The sequence below is a fragment of the Miniopterus schreibersii genome, assembly GCF_964146895.1.
Source record: "Miniopterus schreibersii genome assembly, chromosome: 15".
NCBI classification, from domain to species: domain Eukaryota; kingdom Metazoa; phylum Chordata; class Mammalia; order Chiroptera; family Miniopteridae; genus Miniopterus; species Miniopterus schreibersii.
Window position 1 is genome coordinate 28,234,707 of NC_138115.1, and position 25,026 is coordinate 28,259,732.

The 25,026-nt window shown below is 44.8% G+C and overlaps 1 protein-coding gene across 1 annotated transcript; it reads right to left on the reverse strand.

Moving 5' to 3' along the window:
- Window positions 1–258: 258 nt before the first annotated feature.
- Window positions 259–23,613, reverse strand: IL20RB (interleukin 20 receptor subunit beta). Its single transcript, XM_081159509.1, is given in 8 exon segments — window positions 259–377; window positions 379–477; window positions 5,530–5,672; window positions 8,488–8,638; window positions 10,654–10,778; window positions 15,002–15,192; window positions 16,724–16,850; window positions 23,395–23,613. Coding segments are annotated over 8 exon segments (909 nt in total). The 5' UTR covers window positions 23,435–23,613; the 3' UTR covers window positions 259–344.
- Between the last annotated feature and the right edge of the window lie 1,413 nt (window positions 23,614–25,026).

Here is a 25,026-nt window from a genome sequence, read left to right on the forward strand (position 1 = left end):
CCCTACAGTTCTCCCAGTGCTGGAGAAATATATATACATATATGGTGTAACAGTTGTATAGTTGATCCACCCATTTCACAGATGAGAAAACTGAGGGCCAGAGGGACGAGGTCAATTTCCCTAGGGTCATTCAGCTAGTGGATGGCTAAAAGATAGAGATCCAGTTCTATAGGCACATCTCCTGCCCCCACTCAGTGCTTTGTCTGCCAAACCTCTGCCTCTGACAGTTGCTTCTAGAAATGAACACAGAAGGCTTTTCTGACTTCTCCTGTCCTTGGAGGAAAACAGAAACACAGCCTTTCCTCCTCATGGCTCCTGTGTCATGCAGACCAGGTTTCTCAGCTTCATCCGGGCCCTTCTCCAAGCCTACTAGATCCAGGTCCTGAAGAGTTCCTCAGAAGGCAGCATTGTCGTGGCACAGGCTTCTACCTCCTCCTTTCTGCAGCTGACTAACTTCTGGGGTGAATTGGTGATTTTCTGAAAAAATAATTTCCATTAATATTTATTAGATGAAGAGTAGTACTAAAGTAGTAGTTATTATAAAGACTCTCACAAAAATCCCAATTATCTGATTAACTTTCAAGCAGCATAAAAGTCCCAAAACCATTCTAACTCCTAGATCAAGGGCTTCCAGCATTTACTGAGATGTCTCCCAGTTCACTGGCCAGCAGATCTCTTGGGCCCCTGCTCCTCCAGTGCTCCTCTCTCTGGGACCCTACCTCACAAAAGCTGAGAATGTAATTCTGGTCCAAAAAATATAACATTATTCTTCCAGATATCTCTGAAAATAACGACCTGGTCTGAGGTGCTCTACATATAGCACCTAGCAGGCCACCCAGTCCAGAGATGGCACTCCTGAAACACAAGTCCCTTCCCTACTCATATTTCGTGTTCCTGCCATCTTCTCCCAGTGACACCAGTACATAATCAGAACTGGTCGTAAAAATGCAGGTACCAACTTTTCAGAAAGACATTCCCCAGTCATGGATAGCCTGCTCGCCTCCACTAAATTCACTAGGCTCTCTGCAGTTATCTCCCGTGGCCTCCCCTTCATGGCTCTGAAGAAGGGCACAGGGGCACAGATAAATAGGCACAATTGTTCCCTCCACCTCAGTCCCCAGGAGACATCAGCTTCATATATGAGTCAGTTGCCCTTGATCCTTGTTTGTAAAGAGGCAGCTTCAGGGGATCTCACTCTTAGTGTCCTCGGGCAAATCATAGGAAAGGACAGTGCACACCCAGGGCTCACTGAGTACAGGTGTCTTTGTGGAACCCACAACCGGTTCACTGCTGCTGGCCCACTTCGATTCTCAGGACCCTGGCTAACTAAATCTGCAGTGGTTATACCTAATTACTTTTTAAATTCTGGAGCAGCACTGTACAATAGAAATATAATGTGACCTACAAATGCAATTTAAAATTCTCTAGTAGCACATTTTTTAAAAGTAAAAAGAAACAGGTAAAATTAAACGTAATAATATATTTTATTTAAAATAAATATTTCAACATGTAACTAATACAAAAATACTAATAAAATAGTTTATATTCTTTTTTTGAACTGAGTCTTCAAAACCCATTGTGTATTTTATATTTACAGCACATCTCCGTTGAGACTAGCCACATTTCCAGTGCTCAACGGTCACATTTGGCAAGTGGCTACTGTATTGGAGAGTATAGTTCTAGAGCATTAAGGTAAAACAGCATAACCTCAGAATTTCAAAAGCTGCAAAACCATTGTCCTACAAGTTAGAACAAACTTTCAAGCAAGGTTCAGCTGACATATATATATTTTTTAGTTTGAATTAGTTTTCAACATTTAAAAATCAGGAGATTTCTCATAAAAGTCTGGATTTTTTATTTATTTTATTTTGGTTTGTTTCTCACTTAAAACTTGAAAATCTTGTAGCACTGGCTCACATACATTCCCTCTTGACAGCAAGCTACTGGAACCGAGAAGCAGCTGTCTTCTTTAGCTGGAATGTGTTTGCCATGGTCCCTACCATCTAGCCCTATTGAATTACATTCCTTTCACTGCACACTTTTTTTTATACCTATCTGAGCCCTGGGGGCATCGATCTCAGAAACTCCATTTCTATGAAGCACACAAAGTCATACTTGGGATGGTGCATTGAAGAATGATGAACTTGGGGCCATCTTTATGCTGGCCACGTACATTACAGTGGGATGTGACATCAAGAAGAGATAGAATAAAGTGAGCTGTGGAAAGCAAACGAAGACCCTTTAGCACCAAAGTCTCCATACCCGTGAAGCAATTATGGATGAAAGACAAGGAAAAGAAATTATATTTTTAAATAGGGAATATATACTTAGAAGTCGTAATATAATTTTCCTTGCATGTGTATTTCTACTTTAGAATGTTACTTGGTGATATCAACGTGAATGCAAAGACATTCTTAATGGTATATCTCAGAGTGCAACCATCACCAACTATGAAATTATAGATGTAGACATGAAATATTTAATCCAAACATAAATTAAAGACTCACAAACTCAGTAGGCCTTTTTAAAGAATTGTCAAGGATTTCTACTTGGTAATTTTCTGCAGTTTCATTGGAAAAATGTGTGGATTTTGCAAAGATGGCTGGAAGTTCCCTTTTAATAGTTTGGAAGATTATCTACAACTAATGCAAAAGTTGAAGTGCAGCTAGACTATACTAATGTCAAGGCTGAAAGACGGGGAGATGGCGGTGGTGATGGACAGCTCCAGAATCTGTTTGGGATTTAATGGACACTAGTGATTTACTTCTCTCACAGCATTATGGGCAATGCATATACTCAGAGAAATTTTCCACTTAAAAAACCTAGACAGAAACAGAATAAAAATTAAAAGCCTCATGGAGAGGGGTGCATGTAGGAACAGACACTGAAACAACATGGGAAGGATGATAAGGAGAAGAGAAGCGAAGGTTAGCCAAGGGTAGTGATATCTCTCTTCCATGGGTGAAAGTGGTCATGCTTTCATAGACTCTCCTTGTTTCTGGTCACATCTAAGTTGTTTGGTTTTCTCCAAAGGCTATTTGTAGGGTGTGGCTCATAATGCATTAGGATTCTTAGAAGTTCTTATCATTTGAAGGCTGTTTGTGTGCATCTCAAATCCTATAAGGAACGGGCCCTCTACATGGTTCTTTCCCTGGTCCTTTACTCTGTTGCTCACTAACAAGACACTGGGTCCTGGGAGGATCCTCAGGATCCCCTGATTCTGAGGTGGGGAGGAAACTTGGCTGGGCTGATGAATGTAGGACCAGGAGAGGGATAATGACAGAGGGTATTAGAAATGGAATGGCCTGTGAGTAGAGGGTAAGCGTGGGCAACAGAGTCGAAAGGAAAGCCATAAAGGATGACTATTTGATGGAATCTAGCTTAGAGAGGCTGAACTTTTCACCAGGTCTGGGAAAGAAGAGCTAGTGGACCTGCCTGAGCTATGAATGCTCCCCTTCCATTATCATCATTTTGGATTGGGTCAGGCACACCTCTTTCACTGCAGGGTCCTGCTCCTATTTCTGCCAGAGGAGCACCAATCAAACCAATCTCCTACAGATAACACCTTCAAAAACTGATCAAAATATATAACTAACTTCCTTAAGTCACTGGAGAGCAACCAAAAGTTGACACTTGGAAAAATGGAATGTCACTGGGTGAGTTTCCCATTTTTTACAGTTCCTTGTCTGAGGACAGGTCTCTCTTGGTTCCATGAACAATGACGGTCTTACTGGCTTGAAGAACCAGAAAACAGTTATTGGGTGCAAACACAAAAGTTAGAAAATGAAAGGACCAGAATTAAGTGTTAATGGACTAAACATTCCAATTAAATGACAGAGATTGTTGGAATGGATTTTTTTTTAAGGCTATCTATACCCTACTATAAGAGATACACTTTAAATATGAGGACACAGATAAGTTTAAAGTAAGAATGTGGAAAGGAGATAAACCACACAAACAGTTAACAAAAGAGGCCTATATTAATATCAAGGTAAGGACTATTGCCAGAGATAAAGAGGGACATTTCATAATGATAAATACATGAAAAAAAAATTGACATAAAAGGGAAAAGAGACACACCTACACTCATAGTTAGAGATTTTGTTGCCTCTCTCTCAATAAGTGATAGAACTATACAAAAAACATGAACAGCATTATCCAACATTTTGACCCAATTGATATTTATAACACACTATCTCAACCACTGCAGAATACACATATTTTTACACTGCAGGGAACTTTGAGCCCCTCAAGTACTTGCTGAAGGGAATGAGGCCTGCCCTGTCTCCCATGTTTGATACACCACATTGCCTTCATGTTTAGCAGTAAACCATTCAGAGTGGGCTGGAGGGGGACCTGCTAGCCATTATGAATAGGGGAAAATGAAAGGAGTCAATACTGTATATGTAAAGCCTTAGAACTGTGCCTGGTGCTTAACCCTGTGCTGGTCTCAGCTAAAGTTATGAGTCCCTGGAAGTACCAGAGAGAAAAAGAGAACAGGCTTAAGGTAACAGGGTGGAGGAGTGCCCTGAAGACTGGATCAGGGAGAAGCAGCCCTCCTGTGGAGGGAGAGCACGGCCCTGCTCCCAGGGCCATGCAGCTGTCACAAGAGTGACTCCCACCAGAGTGATCCGAGGCTGAAGCAGAACTACAGGAATGTGAGCTCGCAGGCAGCTCCAGCTCCAGTTGCTTCTGAGGAGCTGACTACTAACCCTCCTCCCAGGAGAGAGCTGTGAGAAATCTCTGAGGTGATAGGAATGGGTTCGTTTTTATTTGTTGTTTTGTTTGTTTTTATGCTGCTTTGCATGTTGAGGTTTGGGGGGAGAGGCAAAGGAAGCGACCAGATGGGACATGGGGGGAGCTGCTACTGGCCTGCTTTTGCTTCTCCCCGATCCTGGAATGGGTATATAGGACCTGCCCCCACTGGAGAGCTTCAGACCTGTAGGCCAGTGTCCTCAGGAGTAAGATAAGAATCCTGGGCTTGCAAGGAGCTGAGAAAACAGATGGGAACCCTAACCTCTGGTAGTCACTGGGCAGGTCCAGATTGTTCCTGGCCCCCAGCCAAAGCAAAACACAATCTATGCCTCCCACATTCACACCCATGCACTTCACCCTGAGAACCAATGAGACTCTTGGCAGATGAACTGAGTATGTTGTGTCAGAACAAGTTACTGGATGCAGCTGCTGTTATAATCATGGGAAGGGGCCAAGAACACTCGGAAGGTCAGTCTGGAAGGGAAAGACTGTACATGATTCCTGAACTGCCAAGCATCCCTGGCTTTGCAACACACCAGCTCTCTTGGCCATGCCAGGTCCTGGGGGCAAGCAGCAGTGGCCTGACTGAGGAAGGTCCCACTCCTTGGAGAAGGGAGGTCTCTCCCAGCCCCTGTGATTACAAGTGAAGTCCTGTACATGCTCTTCTGCCCTCCTTGCATAAATGCTTGCCAACCAGGAAACGTGTGCCCATGCCCACTAAAGCCCAAACTGCACCTGGTCAGTATCATGCTGAAAGGAAAACAGGACACTTACCAAGGTGTCCGGGAGCCCCACCACGGGGCAACAGGAGTACCGGAGCAGCCGGCCCATCTTCCAGATGGAGAGCGGCACCACCACAAGGATCAGCATGAAGCCAACAAATGCGAACAGGGCCAGAGCCAGGGGGAGGGTCTCTTCTGGAAATGAAAAGGTAAGCACAGGCTTAGGAGACACAGTGAAGAGGAAATCTCCAACCCTGGGTCTCCCTCACGTTCCTGGAGCTGGCTCTGCACATGGCCAAGACGGCAGATGCCAACATCCTGAGACTTGATGAATGCCCTAGTGACTACAATTACCACCATTAAAATCATTTTTTTCCTAGACTCCAGATTAAGGCTTGGTTTCCAGAAAACCCCAAAGAAGAATAAAATGTTTTTCTTGGGAAAAGGGAGGAGCGTCAGCTGTGAAGCCACTGGCTGTGTTAGCACACACCTCAGCGCCACTGCCAGGAGGACGGCAGAGCGCCAGGCCCCGGGCAGGACGGGGGGTAGGTGCCAAAAAACAACAGCACAGAAGGAAACTGGCTGGTAACTGAAACAAAGTGTGTTTCACAATTTGCTCTTGGCATTGACCTTATGGAGGCAAACAGTGAGTTCAGAAAACAGTCACATAACAACTATGATACATCAAGCCCCTACTATGGTTAAGTGACTTACTGCAGGTCACACAACTAGGGCTGGCTCCAAAGCCTGTGGTCATTCTACTAAGTAAATGGATCAGGAAGTACCAAGTGGGAGCATCTGGAGATGGGGAAGGGGAGGTGGGTGGCTTTCCCATCATGAAACCTCGAGCAATTCATTTAGCCCCCTAGGCTGGACTGCTCACCCACAGTGTGAACGGTGGCGCAGCCGAGGAGGCTGCAGAGAAGCTGGTGGCCTCACGTATGTGGCTAGGGGCACTGTACTTTGTTTTAATGCTTTTGGGAAATATTTTGGCAGTACACATCAAGAGATAAACAAATGTTCACACCCTTTCACCCACTCCTGTGAGTAGATTCCAAAAATATAATTCTAAGAAAGCAAATAATGATATGTGTAAAGCAGTTCACAGCAATGTCTGGACTAGAGCATCGCCTCATTACTAGTCTCCCCCTCTGCCCAAAGTGGACACCTACACCTCCCAGCGCCTCCAGGCATGCTCTGGGCATTTGCTTTATAGCGCATACCACCAAGGGAAGCTACCTCATTTGTTTACTCGTCTGTAGGCTGTCTCTCCAACTAGAAGGTAAGTTCCATGAGACCAGAGACTAGACCAGCACGTGACACATCGTCAATGCTCAATAAATATTCATTGAATGAATGAATAGATCAATCAATGACCATCATCTTCAAAAGCAAATGGAAATGACTTAAGGAATGGAAGTGACCTAAATACCCCAAAACAGGAGATGATTTAATTTATTATGGGACATCAGCATGGTGGGTTAGGAATGCGACTAGTAAAATGAGAATTAGGGTCTATACAAGCTTGTTCACTATAGCATCATTCATAGTAGCAAAGACTAGAAATCACAGAATACACCTATGAACAGAGGGATGATTACATAGATCTTGGCACATACATATATTGGTTTATTGTGCATCTTCTTTTCAAATGAGGTAGAACCATGTGTACTGACATGAAAAGATGTTCACAATATGCTACTAAGCAAAAATAAGCAAGAAACAACAGTAAGCACAGTAGTCCCATTTGTGCCTGTGAGTATTGGTATCACACAATAACACCCAGATTAAACACTAAACTTCCCAAAATAAGCCGCCTCAGCGGAAAACATGTACCTCTTGCCTTATATACTTCTGTGTTATTTGATTTTTTTTTAAACAAGCTTGTCTTATATGGTTTTTAAAAGTAGTGTAAAATGGCAGTCAGAGAAAACATGGTGTGATGGGTATTTGTGAAACAGCAGGCACCGCACACACGCAGTCCAGCTGCAGCACGTGTCCACACGCGGGCAGTGACGGAAGGGCGGCGCCCCGGAGGGCAATTTGGGAACAGCAGTCAAAATTCAACCGGGTGTGCCTCTGACCAGGTAACTCCACCTCCAGGAATTTATCCTTCAACTACACCAGCAAAATTATCTATGTACAGGGTACCTAATTAAAGCATTGCCTGCAATAGCAAAATACTGGGGGGAAACTAAGTGCCCATCAACAGGGAGCTAGTTAAATTAGCTAAATATACACAAAATGGAATACTGCATAGCCATAAAGAAAGGTGAGGAAAAGTCTAGAAGATACATAAAGTGAAAAAGACAAGATCCAGCATAGTGAATAGGGTATGCTACTGTTTGTGCTTAAAGGAAACGTAGAAAGGAGAGCTTCCATGTGTATTTTATAGGTTTTGAAGCTTATGAATGCACTAAATATTCAAAATAATAATTTCTTTAAAGACTAAAAAGTTCTATACAAAAATGTCACTAGTGTTGTCTGAGTGACAGAATCATGGGATGTAGGGTTTTGTTTTGTTTCTTTCCAAAGGGTTTTTAAACATTGTGGGGTTTTAGACCATAAAAAATTTCAAGGGTAAAATTTAGTCGAACCAGGAATCTATAGACTTCCCACAGTCCCTCCTAGCAGAAAGCAGCCGTGATATGCAATGGCCTGCCTCCTGGTAAGGTCTGACTCTCAGCCCCGGGCTGCCTCTCCTGCAACCCTTTCCCCTGATTCACCTGATAAACCAGCCTTGCAATATCTGGCCTCAGGCCTAGGGACCTTTCAGGGGAAAGAAAATTCCAGACAGCTGCTCAAGTGATGGCCACCCAGCCCCAGGGTGGACTCTCGCCTACAGGGGAATTGGAGTGAAGCATACTTTCACCGCAGGAACCCATCCAATCTCAGGAAGCAGGTCAGTGAGGCCAGGGGAGAACCAAAGAAACCCAGCAGGCAGCCGAGCATCCTCCAGGAGGGACTGTCACCTGTGCAGGACTCCAGGGAACGGACAAACCATCCTCACCTTGCACCTTGACACATTCGGCCTGGCTGAAGGCGCTGTGCCTGTCGATGACCTTCACGAATGTCTGGGCCTTCACACAGTACACAGCCCCTGGCTCCATGGTTTCCAGGTGTACCGGAATGCCCCTGCTCCTCACCACTTTGATGTGTTCCTTTAGGAGACCAGAAAACAGTTACACACTGAGGGAAGCAAGACAAGAAAGGGAGACAAGAACCAGGCACGGAAAGCTGCAGATATTTCCTTTCCAGGCTGCATACAGAATGTGCCTTCAGTGCATCATTCATTCATTCATATTCGTTTATTATGCACCTACTATGTGCCAAGCACTGTTGTAAGCACTGGAACATGCACTGAACAAAACAAAGTCCCCATGGAGCTTATGTGGGAGAAGACAGAACAATATGCAACATTTATCAGGTGGTGCTGAGAAAAATGGAGCAGTACAAGAAGGTACAGTGAGGAGGAGGAAGATGGCTGGGGAAGATCTCTCTGATGGAATAACATATGGGCAGAGATCTGAAAGTCAGAAATATCACTGAGCCGGGGGGATAAATACACAGGAGCAAGGGAACCAATGGGCAGTGCCTCCTCACACATCCATCCATCCACCCATCTGTTTATCCCTCTGTACATCCCTCCACCTCTACCCACCCCTTGAGGCCTGTACTCCATGTCTGAACCTGTGGAGGCTTGTTTGGACCAAGCCCAGGTGACTCAAGGCAAAGGCTCCTCTCTCAGCACTGGCCCTCCCAGTTACCAAGGGTGGAGAGAGGGCTCCATTCCAAAGAATCTGAGGTAGTTGCATGCCCCCTCCTGCCCAGGCCTTGATCTGTCCCCCACACCACTCCATCTGCCTGGCTGAAAATGCCAGATCCTACCACTGGGCCTGAGCCAGCAGGAGTAACTAGGGAAACCACTGATGATGCCCATTCCACCTATCCGTACCGCTTTCCAGGTGAAGCTACCTAACCTGTGGCCCCTGTTTAGTGGATGCTGGGGCATATGCCCTGCTTCCCCAGACGCTGCTATGAGGTCAGGGGTACCCCTACTCTAAGAAGGGTCCATCAGAGGCCAGCCAGCAACCTGCGACTGCTAAGCTTGGCCTGATATGATAGGCAGGACCAATCAGATTTCCTTTCTTGGGACTTGGTCTTGGGAATACTTGGAGCTAGGAACAGTGAGGGGGAGTCAGGCCTGAGAGGCCTTGAGGGGTGGTGAGGCATGGCCACAGGAATGCGTAGGAAGGGATGATGAGGAATTGGGGACCAGAGTAAGCTGGGGAGAAGGCCACAGAAAGTGCAATAGAGAGGACCCACCAGAGGAAGCAAGGACTCCACAGGCCAGGGTCCTTGGGTAAAGGAGGCTGTGCTGCAGCCCTGGTCTGGGCCAGCTCTGTTCAAAGATTCTGTGAGAGCCCCTTATTGTACCATATTAATCCTTATGATAAAGTCCACTTTTATTTGTGCTGACTGGAGTGGGTTTTGTCACCTCATCAGCTTGGACAGAACTTCCACAGGTCTGACTATCCTCTGGTTCCTGCTCAAGCTCCACCCTTCCTGCTGCTCTGGGAGAGCTGGCCTCCCACCCATCCCAGCTTGCAGCAGTCATCCCACAGAGAGGGGCAGCACCCCATCTAGGCATTCTTCGTGACCCACTGGCTCATAATTAGGCAGGGTTATCCAAAAGCCAGTTCCTGGCTCTCTGCCCTGACTTCTGCACCCTGCCCAGATACACACCCTCAAGAGGCTTGGGCCAGCCTCATATGCTTTTGAAATCATCTGTTTGATCTGGATTTCCCTGGACATGCCAGAGAGGATGCCTGAGAAGACAAGCTGATGAGGGAAAAGAAATGTATTGAAAAGATATTGGGGGTCCAACTTGTTAGAGTTTACAGCAAGGAGGCAGCCCCCATATTTCAGTAAATCTTGCCTAAGAAGGCTCCCAGCCAAGGCCTGGGTTGAAACCAGGGCAGTTCTTTGAAGAGTAGCCTACTGGGATTGTCAGCCTACTCCCATCTCTCCTTTCCCACACTTCACTCAGGCCTGGTCATCCTCAGGCCACCCCAGACAATGAGCACTGGAGGGGCAGGCTTTTCTCAACCACCTCTCAGAGGCCTGTGACTCTTTCCCCAAAGCCTGACTCAAAGGCTATGGCCAGAAGTCTTACCTTAGCACCAGGCTCCCTCCTCCAGTAAGCCACGAGGAACTCAAACTGGGGCCCCAGGTCTTCCAGTTTAATAACCAGGTGGAAGCCATCCTTGGTAACCTCCATTCCAGGCGGGGTTAGGATGGCTGTTGGCAAGGCAAGAGGAGAATCAAAGCCAGCCCCAGACACGACTAATTTCTGTTCTGGGAAACCATGACCAAGTCATTGGTGGAAATATGCCAGGCTCCTGGGAAGGGAGGGGGTTGGATGTAGCTTCACAACGCACAGAATCATGCCCACCAATACTCTTCTGTACTCAGCAGGTGCTCAGTAAATGCTTTTTGAATGATGAACAAGTTAAAAAAAAAAAAGGCAAATATTACATTTCACATGGATCAGTGATATCTGCTGGCTGCTGCTGACTTTCAAACATCAGCAAATCAGCAGCCTGTGAATGGGTTGGCCATTCTATTCTCAGCCCAAGGATTCTTCATCTCATATCCTTAATGGGGGATGTTGGAAAACCAGAGGGTTTTACAAATTCCAATAACCAACTCTAGAAATTTCTGGATCCCAAACAGATTGGCCAGCAGTCCCCATGGATACTTTCCCATGTGCAGACTGCGAACAGAAGGGCCCACACAGGCAGTCTCTAGTCCCTGGCTAGTGATGATGGATCCATACTTGCCTCTCAGATCCAAACACTGCAGGACCAGAAGGGCACCCTGATTGTGGGCCTTGGCTTGGGAAGTAGAGTGGAGTGTGGTCTGGGCTAAATCCCAGTGGACATGCAAAAGAAAGTAATTTCCTGCAGGGAGTTTTCAGAGAGCAAAGCATTTCCTGGCATTTGAAGAGCTGCTGGGGTAGGGGACAGAAGGACTTGGGAAGTCAAGGACCAACTGTGCAAAACATACCCAGTTCAGAGGCTTCAGAAGAGCATATAGCACTGCTAGTACTACTGCTGAAACACCTCCAGAAGGAAGAGAGATGTTTCACTCCTCCAGTTTTAGGTCAAGCATGATTAGAATTGAATCCTCTAATTCTCATCTTTTTTGAGAATAAAGTTAGAAAAAAATGACCTAAAGTCATTTCAGTTCAGAGGATATTTTGACAGTGTTGGAACAGAAACCTCTGTCCTATGCACTCTACATACTCATTTAATCCATCCAGCAAGCTTAAGAAAGTAAATACTACTCCCGTTGTACAGATGTAACTAAGCCTCAGAGAGGTTAAGTGACTTGCCCAAAGTCACACAGTTAGTGGCCAGAATTTGAGCCTGTGTCTTTTCCAGGTTTCTAGACTCTGCTGTGTGGGTGTATAGCTGCTGTACTAATGAATCTCAACTCTGGCTGTGCATGAGAATAACCTGGGGAAATGTTAAACTCCCAGTGAACGGGATGCACATAGATTATCTAAACCAGACTGGTGATGGCCCCAGACATAAGTGGTTCTAAAGTTCCCCTGTGACTTGATGTGCAATTGAGGTTAAGTACCTCTGCTCTCAAAAAGGCTTCCCTATAAGAACAAGAGATCTTTCTCAGGGGAGGCTTAAAAACAAGACTTTTTATATGTTTGGGGAAGAAGTCACAGTGGCCTTTTTCAGAAGCCAAGGAACAGACTTAATGCCCTTAAACATCGTGATTTCATTCCAGCTCTGTAGCTAATTCCACCTGCCCAGGGGTTAAACAGGACCGCAGCTTCCACCTTCCAGTGCAGGTACAGAGACTATTCCTCAGCTCCTCCCACAGGAAAACTTTTTCCTGTTTACAGTGGCCTTCTCAAGCACAAGCTGTTACTGCACAAACCCCTGCTCAAGGAGTTTTACAGGCACTTCCTTATCTCCCTCTGAGCCATGCCTTCCTTTCCAACAACAGCTGCCAGTCCCCAGCAATGGTCTTGGCTGGAGCCCTGTGCTCCCAGGAGCCGGAGGGAGGTGGTGCTGGCTGATACCTGGGCACTGCGGGCAGAGGCAGAGCTGCACCACCCTCCAGTGCTCCTCAGCCTCCCTCAGTGCCTGGTGCGGGAATCCCACTGCTTCCACTATATCCTCCTAGTGCCTGAGCAGAACAGCTCACATTCCACATCAAAATTCCTATTCATCTCATATTCAATGGTTCCATTCCTGCCCCTACCTCTTCCTTCCTCTAGACTCTCTAGCTCTTGGCTTGGGCATGCCCAGGGCAAGAATAATAATACTCAACAATAGCTGAGTGCTATAACAGGACAGCGCTGCTTTGAGTGTTTACACATTTCATGTTGCATAGTTCCCACAACTATGCTTTGAGGCAAACCATTGCCCTTACAGCTGAGGAGGCAGAGAGGGACCCAGCTATCAGTGGCTGAGCTGGGATCTGAACCACATTCATCTGGCTCTGGAGGGGCACTTCCCCTTCAAATCAATCTTCACCTTCCTCAGCCCCTTCCGGCTTGGGCTCCCCTCCACCACCACCACCTTCTAAACCCTCCTGATTCCTACCCAATCTCGTACACTCCCCAGTAACCTCTGACTCATCCCACCACTGTGCATGCTGCTCCTAACCTTCCTTAGTCCTCACAGCAGAGGATCTTCTGCCACATCAAGAAACCAGAGGTCCTTGCCTCTCCTGCAGCTTCAAACAGGTCACACGGTCGCCCACGCCTGTCTCAGAGGAGGCTCTGCCTTGCTCTTTCCCACCTCCACTCAGTTCTCCACCCAGCAGCCTAACCACCATCCCCACGGTTCCATGAAGCCGCCTTCTCAAGACCCATTTAGGGCCCCCTTCAGGCTATCAGCAGTTCTTCTATTTTTCCATCAATGGTCCTCTACCGGCCCAGCCACCTACTGGTACCATTACCTCTACCTACTTTTTAATTTTTTTTTAATCCTCACCTGAGGATATTTCTTCCATTTCTCTTCAGAGAGAGTGGAAGAGGGAGAGAGAGAGAGAGAGAGAGAGAGAGAGACCGATGTGAGAAAGACACACCTATTGGTTGTCTCCCAACCAGGGCAGGGAATGGAGCCCACAACCTAGGTACACACCCTTGGCCGAAATTGAACCGGGGACCCTTCAGTCCTCAGGCCAATGCTCTGGCCACTGAGTCATACCAGCCAGGGCCCTCCGTCTACTTTTTGAATCCTGAGGTTTCCCAGGGTCTTGTCCTGAGTTATCTTTGTCCTCATATCTTATCCCTGGACAACTGCATCTGCCCCCAAGCCTTCAGCTATTAATGCTGTGTTGTGTATCTGGCTGTCACCTGTCGGAGCCCCGGGGCCTGGTTTCCAGCTGCCAATCAGATATCTTGGTATGATATCTCGTAGGAATCTCTGTCTTAAAGAGCCCAAAGCCAGAAGCGTCTCCAATTTCTCAAGGCTAGTTGTCCCTCCTGGGTTCTCTGCCTTGGATGACACTCTCTCCAACCCCAGTTGGAAGCTGGACACCATCACTGTCTCTCCCAATGATTGGCCCCCGAGCCTTTTCCTAACTCAGCCATGTCTCAGATTTGTCCTCTCCTCCCCATTCCTTCCCCCACTCCTGGGATCAGGGCCCATCTTGGCTCAGCTGGAGTGTTACAGCCCCCTCCTCACTCTTTCCTTGCCCTGCAGGCCTATCCTACTCCAGTTCCCTTTCACACAGCAGCCAGTGACTGTTCTGTAGGACAAACCTGGCCTAGACACTCTTTTTTTCCATGGCTTCCCTCTACTGATTTGATCAACTTCATGTCAAAGGACTTCACCATGTGACCAGCTGCTTCCTCACCCCTGGCCATTCAGTCCTTGCTCCTGCTACTTCCAAGCACACACCCTTTTACACATTGGCCAGGGTTTGTGCTCTGCCATAACTGACCATCTATCTGCATTCTTCCCTTACTTCTTTCTCAATCATTTCCCAGGCACTATTGCTACAGAAAAGTTATTTATGTCCCAGAGACCACAGAAAGGGCAACTGTTTCTGGTGGCTTTGTTAAATGTATGGATCCTATTGCAAAAGAAAAACTGCTCACACAGGCAACAGACATGGGGTTAATGAGGCACCAGATGGGAGTCACTAGAAGATTTATTGAGGCACTGTCAGCATGGAAAGAAGTCCTAGCCCCATCTCCCCACTTTCAAAGCAGCTCTCCTTCCAGCTTTGCAACGTCTGTATTCCCACCACCAGCAGACCCTGAGAGATAGAGAATGACTCCCAAAGCCTCTTTCAAAATGAGAAAGAGGGCATGTGGGAAGCAGTTGGCAATTTTTTAAATGAGCCAGTTAGGGATGTTTGTGTTCACAGTACTCTGGCTTTGCAAGACTAATTTGATACTAGAAAGAATCCTGAAAAACTCAGAGAACATGGTTCCTAAGGGGAAGGCTGGTGGCAGTGGGGGAGTAAAGAGAGAAGTATCTTACTTGAGTTTCGATTAAAGGGGTGTTTCAGGATGCTCCAGGCTGAGGTCTGTGAGCCTAGGGTGGCTCTGACACGGAGGTTGTACGGCACGGTGGCAGTGATGTCATCAGTAACGTCACACTCGGGAACTTGGGTAGGTGAGCACCTGCTGCTGGGGATCCACAAGTCGCCCATGTACAGGCTCTCATACTCTCTGGCCAAGGAAAGGAAGGCACAGCTTCACATCAGTCCCTTTTATCCAGGCTCAATGATGATTGCAAGTAACTGCCTCATTCACCTGTTTTTTATGGGTCAGCAAAATAAGCATTTGCTCCACACTCCAATTCATCCACCTTCCCCCCTGACCAGCCATCCATTCTTCCTTACTCCTTTCATGACCAAACAGTGGGCACCTACATATAAACCCCAATATGTCCAGGTCTCTCCATCTCCACAGGTTATCATCCCAGTCTCAGCCACTATCATCCCTTGCCTGTGATATGGTCTCCTAACCGATTTTCCAACTTCAACTCCTACTATTCTTCAAACCATTCATCACTCTGCAAATCATGACATTTCTATCCTTAATGGCCTCCAAAATGCTTAGGATGGAATCCAAACCCTCCCATGGCCTCTCTCTCACTCCGCCCCTACACATGCTCTTTCCTCCGCACTGGCCTCCTCACTGAGCTCTTTCTACCTTAGGACCTCTGACTAGCTGTTCACTGTGTCTCAAACGCTCTGTCTCTGCTGTTCACATTGGCTGGCTCCTCCTGTCCTTCAGATATGGGCTTAAATATCACTCCTCAGACAGGCTTTCCCTTACCACCTAATAAAAAGTAGCCACAGAGTCAACTGTCTTTTACAACAGCCTCCTGGCACTGATTACTATCTGAAATTACCTGGAGCAGTGCTGCCCAGTAGATTTCTGTGATGATGGAAATGTTCTATATTTGTGTTGTTCAATGTGGTAGCCACTACCACATGTGGCTACTGGGAATGTGAAATGTGGCTAGTGTGGCTGGGAAACAGACATTTTCATTTAATTTAAATAGCTCTCTGTGTCTAGTGGCTACCACACTGGACAGTGCAGACCTACGTATTTATTTTCTTTACCTTTCTACTGGCTGCCTCCTCCTCTAACTCTAGGCTCCCTATGTCCAAAAACCTTGTCAGCTGTACCCTGAGCTTAGAAGAATGTCTACACATGTAGATGCTCCATTTGTATTTATTATTAATGAAATATATTGAGTACCTAGGTGTCCCTGCTGTTCCTCAACTGCTCCAAGGGCCTGAGCACCTGCAGAGGAGCAGAGCCTGTTTGGCCCCAGGCCCAGCTGACCTTTAGGGTTACAATTTACTTTGGCCCATAAACAGGAAAACTCCCCCACTCCCAAAGGATCTGAGTCTCCAGTGAGCTATCCACCTGAAGTCAAAGTCAAACTCATCTCTTCAGATTTTCTTCAGCATTAGACAGTTGACTCACCACAGAAAATAAGTTCCACCAAAATGTGCTTATACACATTTGGGTTTCCAGAGAGTTCACTGTCAAATCCACGGGACAGTTTCCCTTGTTTCTTTAACTCTCCCAATGCCCATGCAGTCAGAGACAGCAGGTCACTGGACATAATTTATCCCTGGGTTCACCAGGCCTCCTTGGGCTCTAGAATAAGGGCTGTGCCTCCAGCAACCAACTACTGTCTACGGGAGAAAAACTAAGAAAAAACAAAAACAAAAAAACTCACCCCTGGTACTCAACAGAATAGTGTATTGTTTCTCCAGCCATGATCACTGGGCTCCACATCAAGAGATGCTTCATGTTAGTTGATTGTACAGAGAGGTTCTGAGGGGCAGGCAGAAGGGCAACTCCATCTAGGACCAAGGCAGATAGACAGGCTGATGGGTGGACGCATATTTGGGGAATGCCACAGCTTTAAATTAGTTTCTAATGAGACTTCATATGTCTGTAAGCCAGAAACACCTCTAGTTTCATGCCTGTGTTAATGCTCATTTTTTTCTATCATTGTAATTCTGCCTTTGGTGATAAAATGGCACATTAACATTAATGACCATAAAGACTAATATTACGGAGCACTTACTATGTTCTATCTAGACTATGTGCTAGATTATTACATGATCATCTTATTTAATCCTCATGACCAACCAGAAGGTAACGACCATTAGTTTCTCCACTGTATAAATTGCAAAACTAAGGCACATTGTTTACAGTTCTTATGGCAGATCAACCTAGATGCAGGCCTTGACTCTGCCACTTACTATGTGACTTTAAGAAGCTGAATAAACCTGAGCCTCCCACCCCTACTTGGCAAACCCGTGCAGGCCCCTACCAGCTCCTCAGCACCTCCCTCTCCGGCTACTGCCATCCAAAGCTCATGCCCTCACATCACCCAACAAAGCTGAATGAGGCGTCAGCTCCCAGCTGGGAAGTGCAGGCCGGTCTGCTGTGGAGCGAGTCCAATCCAGGTAGGCACCAAGCCAGCTCCGAGACTCCGCCCCAGGCAGACTGCAGAGCCCTGAGCCAGCCTGGCACACAAGCATCTGCTCGCACAGGTGTGTGTGGTGTGCCCAGGTTTGCATAGTTTGCACACAGAATGAAACGGGCCTGTGACGCCAAACATGCACTCATGAGAACTTTGGGCAACCCCGGGGCTCATCCTGTGTGGAACCCAGCGTACAGCCTGGCTTCTCTGCTAGAATTCTTCTCTTCTCAGTGTCAAACGCTCTTCTTTTAACGCCTAACACCTGCCTCCCCTTTGCTGTTACAGTCGTCGTGATAACATCAAGAGCACAGTAGGGGTAGGGCCCTCTCCCAGGACTTTTCATCTCGGTGTCTGCCTCCAGATTGGCACCTGTTGTTATCAAGCCCTGTGACCGCAAGAGGATGGGGGTTGCCAGGGACACCCCACCTGGTTCCCCTGCTCCTTCTCTAATGTAGGACCCTGATGATTCACCTCCATCGCACCAGCAGCATCCATGGCCTGCCCTGTGAGGAAACACCTGGGGCACCCACAAGGGGGACTTCCTGTCCTCCCCACCCCTAACTTTGAAATCACCCAAAGGACGAAAAGAAAGGGCCAGCCACAGGGAGGTGGCACGGGAGGGTGGGCACCGTCCTTTCCAACATCCTTCCTCTGATAAGGTAACAAACATTTTTCCAGTCAGCTAGGTGAGGAATGTAAAGCTGTAATTCTCCGAAACTGAAATCTCCAGGCCCAGATGGTTTCACTAGAGAATACTACCAAATACATTTTTTAAATTAACACTGATTTTACACAATCTCTTCCATTAAATAAAAGAGGAAAGGACATTTCCCAATGTATTTTATTTTATTTGTACTACCCTGATATCAAAATCAGACATAGGTAGTAGTATATATTTTAAAAATCAGAACAAAAAAAGTATAGACCAATATATCTCATGCACTTAGATGCAAAAATTGTCAACAAAATATTAGCAATCTAAGTCCAATAATACATAAAAAGGATTATACACCATGACAAAGTGATGTTTATTCCAGGTTTGCAGGCTGGTTCAACATTTGAAAATCAATGAATGTAATCCACCATATCAGCAAGCTAAAGAAGGAAAATCATACAATCATATCAACTGATACATGAAAAGCATTTACAAAATACAATACTCATTCATGATTAAAAAAAAAATCCTCAAGTTAAGAATAGTAGAGTCATCTGAACTTGATAAAGACCATCTATAAGACATCTATAGCTAACATCCATCTTATTTAATGGTGAAAGGCTGAATACTTTCCACCTTAAAGTTGGGACTAAGGCAAGGATTTCCACTTTCACCACTTTTTATCACCATAGTACTGTAAGTTCTAGCAACTGTAATAAAGCAAACAAAATAAGTGAAAGCATACAGACTGGGATGGAAGTAATAAAACTCCCCCAATTTGCAGGTGACATGATATGGCTATGCAGAAAATCCTACAGAATATAAAAGAAAACTCCTAAAACTAATAAGTGAATTCAGCAAGTTCACAGAATACAAAGTAAACACAAAACATTAATTGTATTTCTATATACTAGCAAGGAACACTTGTACACTAAAAATAAAAATACAGTCATCCCTTGATATCATCCGAGCATTGGTTCCAAGACACACACACACCTGTGGATACAAACTCCTCAGATGCTCAAGTCCCTTATATAAAACGGTGTACTATATTCATAAAACCTACACACATCATCCAGTAAATTTTAAATTGTGTCTAGATTCCTTATAATACCTATTACATTTACAATGTAAATGTTATACAAATAATTGTTATACTGTATTATTTAGGAAATAATAACAAGGACAAAAAGTTTGTACATGTTCATATAGAAGCAACCATCATAGGCCTAACTACCTCATACACATCAGCAACAACATAAGTTTTTTTTCAAATATTTCTTTTTCCATTCCTTGATTTTAGAGAAAGGAAAAGAGAAAGAAGAGAGAGAGAAAGAGAGAAACATCAACTTGTTGCTCCATCCATCCATTCACTCAATGGTTGATTCTTGTATGTGCCCTGACCAGGGATCCAACCCACAACCTTGGCAGAGCAGGACGACACTCTAACTGAGCTACCAAGCCAGGGCCATTTTTAAATTTTTATTATTATTATTATTATTTTTTAAACCTTACCCGAGGATATTTTTTCTATTGCTTTTCAGAGAGAGTGGAAAGGAGAGAGAGAAAGAAAGATCAATATGAGAGAGACATATCAATTGGTTGCCTCTCACAGGCACCCCAACTGGGGCTGGGGATTGAGCCTGCAACCAAGGTACATGCCCTTGACTGGAATCAAACCCTAGACCCTTCAGTCCATGGGCCGATGCTCTAACCACAGAGCCAAACCTGCTAGGGCCCTATTATCTTTTAAAAGATAGGATAAACTCAAACAGGATGAAATGTACCTAAGAAAAATGTAAAATTCTACAAGTAGGTCCAGTCAATTAAATCAGCGAGGGAGACCTGTTTGGGAAGGGAGACTGGTGAGTAGGGCACTCATCAACACACTTTGATGTTGAATTATTGGGTATATTTTTCTTCACAAGGGTGCACACAGGGAAAAATACCAAGGGATGTCCCAACTTTTAGGTGGCTCCAGCATATTAGCCCAATAATTTGCATGTGTAACCCACTTCTCCTACCTATGAAGTTTCACATTTAAATCTGTTATGGGCAAAACAGTCTCACCCCTGTGGTAAAATGAGAACTGCTGTTTCTTTCTCAGCCCTACAGGCAACATTTTCAATATCCTTATGCTATTTGTATAGAGTATTATAAATTTCACTAAATAGGAAATGACTCTGCAAGATGGGAACTATATTTCAGCTCAGACTCCAAGCTGAAAGTGACTCTTCCCACCTACAGAAAGTTTTAAAATCCCCTTCAACTGTTAGAGAAGGCTGACTGTGGCCTTGAGAACACAACATTCTCATTAACATGAAATGTTATCAATCAGCCAGCAGCAATATCTGTTGAAGTCAAATCTCCCAAAGAAAGCAGTTAATAAGGACTGCTGAATATAAATATCAAATGCGAAAACAAAAAAAAAAACATATTCAAGGGGAAAGGGGAGAGAAAGCTTGAAGTGCGGACAGGAAAGACATAGTGGCCACAGTGAGGAGTGCACAGAATCTACAATTATTTCCTCAGTCACACTGGATGAGGGCTCTCACCAGGGCTAGAGAGCAATACTAAACCCCCGGATAATCTTTTTGTCCCTTGTGAAAATTTATGCTTCGTTAATATAGAGAACTGTGTTATTCTCATTCTAGCAGGTGTCTCAAGAAGGCCCACTGGATGACCGGATGGAGGCTCTTTGGTGGTGTTTCCAATAGAGACTTGAACTGGGTGCCTGTGACCTGACTATTAAGATTCTGGTGCTCAGCCCGGCTGGTGTGGCTCAGCAGTTGAGCACTGACCTATGATCCAGGAGATCGCTGTTCGATTCCCTGTCAGGGCACATGCCCAGGTTTCGGGCTTGACCCCCATTATGGGGGGGTGCAGGAGGCAGCCGATCAGTGACGATTCTCTCATCATTGATGTTCCTCTCTCTCTCGCTCCCTCTTGCTTCCTCTCTCTGAAATCAATAAAAATATATTTAAAAAAGAAAAGAAGAGAAAAGAAATATTTTGGTGCTCGGAATCTTAGTTTTGCCCACGAAAAACTAGCTAAGCAATATCTTTTGCATAGAGCTGCTTTCACAACACTGAGCTCTCTCTCTCTCGAGACCTCTTAGTTTTCTATTGCTGTTGTAACAAATTACTACAAATTTAACATCTTAAAACAACACAGATTTATTATCTTACAGTTCTTTTTTTCTTAATTAAATTTATTGGGATGATATTGGTTAATATGGTCATATAGGTTTCAGGTGTGGGTTTCTATGCCACAAGATCAGTATATTACACTGTGCGCCCACCACCCACAGTCAAATCATCTTCCGTCACCATACATCAGGCCCCATCGTACAGTTCTTTAGGTCAGAAATCTGACACTGGTCTCACCGGGCTAAAATCAAGGTATTGATAAGACTGTGTTCCTTCTGGAGGCTCTAGGAAACAACCTGTCCCCTTTCCTTGTCGTTCTCAGTTTCTAGTGGCCACAGGCATTCCTTGCTTATGGCCCTTTCCTCCATCTTCAAAGCCAACAATGGCTGGTTGGTTCTATTTCAAACTTCAGATTTCTCCTGCCTCTTCTGTCCTTCCATCTCTCTCCCTCACTGTCTCTCAGCTTTTAAGGACTCGTGTGATTAGCTTGGGCTCACCCTGGTTAATCCAGCATAATCTCCCAATCTCAAGGTCCCACAACATTAATCATAGCCTGAAAATCCCTTTAATCTTCCGTAGTTTTTTGTTCTGTGTAAATTTCCAGGCAACAGAAGGACACACTCAACTCCAGGTCTGTTTGAAACAGAAGTTATCAGGAAAAGGTTGAAAAGACTGGATTGCCTTATTGAAGAAAATGTCAAATTAAAAAATGCTGGCTTTCCCCCTTCTCATCTGGCCTCCTCATCTTCTCCTTTTGGCTTGCGGAGGAATGTTTCCCGAGCAACTGGTTTGTCCTACCAGCTAATCAATCGATCTACTAACTAACCACTCAGCCAACACTCTTAGCCTATGAGACAGACTGTGGGACACCAGGAAAGACGCCCGGGCCCTGCTCTCAGATCAATGCAGGAAACAGAACCCACCAACGCAGAGTAAATGACGTCAGGGTCACAGGAGAGAGAAGCCTGAGAAAGGGCTGTAGGAAGAGGGAGCCACTTGCAATGATGAGGGGAGGGTGGGCTTGAGGTGGGGAAAGGAAATAGGGGCGGTACTTCTGGTAGAAAGTTATATCAACAAAGGCCAGGAGAAGGAAATGAGGGCAACTGTGAAGACAGCAGCCACCTGTGGTCCAGATTTGTTTACAAGGAGTAGCGAAATAGGATCAGGGCCTGAATATGCTGGATTGTGAAACACACAGCAGATTTGAACACCATGTGCTCAGTTGGGAGCTTTGGAGGTTTTTGAACTAGGAAGGGACGCCATAAACTTGACATCTAAACCAGTTCTAAACACTTGCAAATCGCCTTAGCACTGATTTGTTACCTCGTTTAAACTAACTTGGTGTTTAAAAAAACAAAAAATAAAAAAGACAGAAAGTACCCAAAGTTCCCACCGATACTACTAAGTGCCTAGTAACTTGGAACATTAAAATAAGAAATTTCTCTTAAATGTGACTCGACATGATGAAACATCAAAGACCACAGAGCTGTGATTTTGGGAATGATACAGCATGTAGGTACAAGTATCCAGAAGTGGAGCAGAGAATATTATGTAATCTTACTGGCAGAGAAAGTGCCTAAACCAAAACTTTTTTTTTTAATGCTATGGAGTACCTACCTGACTACTACCTTTTCTGCAGTGACCAGGAGAGATATCCAATTTTTATACATCTTGCACCCAATATTAAGGTTGAAAATTATGTCTTTTTATTCATGTGTATTTTGTTAGAATCTTTACTTTATTTCTTGTCCCTACAGTTAACATCTCCAATGCACACCCAGAGACTGAGATAACTACATTGCACCTTTTAAAACCAGATGAGATAACAAAATGCATGAAGCTCTGCTAACCTTTAGACTACTTGTTTTGATGCTTTATCTTTCTAGGTTGTTCTTTGGACATTAAGAGAGAGATTTCCAAATAAAATGCAGGCTTCTTCTTTTCTTTAGGATGTGGGGATAGAGGTTTAGGAGGTGAGCAACCTCTTTAAAAACAGACTTAAGATGTTCTATGCATAGACCATACAAACCCAAACCCTAGGAAAGTAATTTTTACCTTCTTAACCTATATTTAATTCCCAGTCTATTGACTGTATTCTAATTCATACTTACCTATGAGCAAACATGGAATCACGGTGTAGAAAAACCACATGATAAGACTTGTCGAGATTTCTTCTAGAATCACCGTAAGGGTCCGTGTCTGGCCGACTCAGCTTGGCCTGGAGCGTCGTTTCCTTTCACAGTGTCATCCTGTCCATCGCAGCCATGCTTGCTTCAGAAGGCAGATCTTAGAGCTGAGGTCTGAGCTGTTGTGCAGCCCGATGGTTCCGCAAAGAGGAGCCAGCCCAGGCAGCTCAGAAGGGGCGGGCTGTGTAGCACCCTCCTTTCTGCCCCAACCCAGATATTGCATCAGGGGGAGTGGCCTAGGAGAGTCCCAGAGAAAAGGTAACTGGGGAGCTTGAGAACCTGCCTGGGGGAGAAACCTGAACAATAGGCTCTGTCCTAGGGGGACCCTGCATGTCCCCAGAAGCCCCAATGGAGTGACCTGGCAGAATGATCTTATCATCTCATCAATTAGCTGTCCTATTCCACATTTCCATCTTTGTGAGTTCATTCAAGCTGGGTGTTGATGAGCTCTTCTTGCTAATACCTTTTAAAAAGCCAGGAGGTGAAGAAAAATATATAGCTTCATATTCACTTGCATTTGCAAGACGAAAACATGGAAGGAAATACAGAAACTAACAAGATTGGTTACCTTGAGGCAGAGGGAGTGGGAATTGGGAAGATGGAGAAAAATGGGAATGAGACTCTTGGTCGTCTCTTTTTTTGTTTTGCAGTTTAAATATTTTTTTATTGTGGTAAAATACACATAACATAAAATTTACCATCTTAACCACTTTTAAGCATACAGTCCAATGGTATTAAATGCATTCACATGGTTGTGCAACCATCAGCACCATTCACACCCATAGCTCTCTTTAGCTTGTAAAACTGAAGTTCTATTCCACTGAACAATAACTCCCCATTCTCCCCTCCCTTGCCCCTGGCAACCACTATTCCACTTTTTGTTGCTATGAACTTGACTAATCTATGTACCTCATGTAAGTGGAATTAAACAGTATTTGTCATTCTGTGACTGGCTTATTTCACTTAGCATAATGTCCCAAAGGTTTAACCATGTCTTAGCACATTGCAGGATTTCCTTCCTTTTTAAGGCTAAATAATATTCCATTGATGTATATACCACATTTTGCTCATCCATTCATCCATCAATGAACAGTTGGGTTGCTTCCATGTTTTAGCTGTTGTGACTAAGGCTGCTATGAACAACTATCCCTTCAAGACCCTGCTTTCAATTGTTTTGGTTGCTGTATATTTTTATACTGTTTGATTACTGAACCATGTGACTGAATTATTGAAAAATTAAAAACAATTTTAAATATTGGAAGAAAACCTTATGATAGAGTTTGGCCCCCTAAAATGCTAGCTTTTAAAGGATTCTAAACACTTTATATGTGAAAATGCATTAGTGAAAAGAATATGGGTTTTAGAGTACAACAGATTTTGGTTCCAATTTGAGAACTGAACTTATTTGCAATGCACCCTTGGGAAAATAAGTCATTTGTTCATTCAACAAGCATTCATTAAGAGCCTATTATGTGCTGGATCCTGGGAATTCAATAGTTCCTGCCCTCAACCAAGAAATTCCCAACTAGTGGAGAAGATGAACATGGGAATAATCAT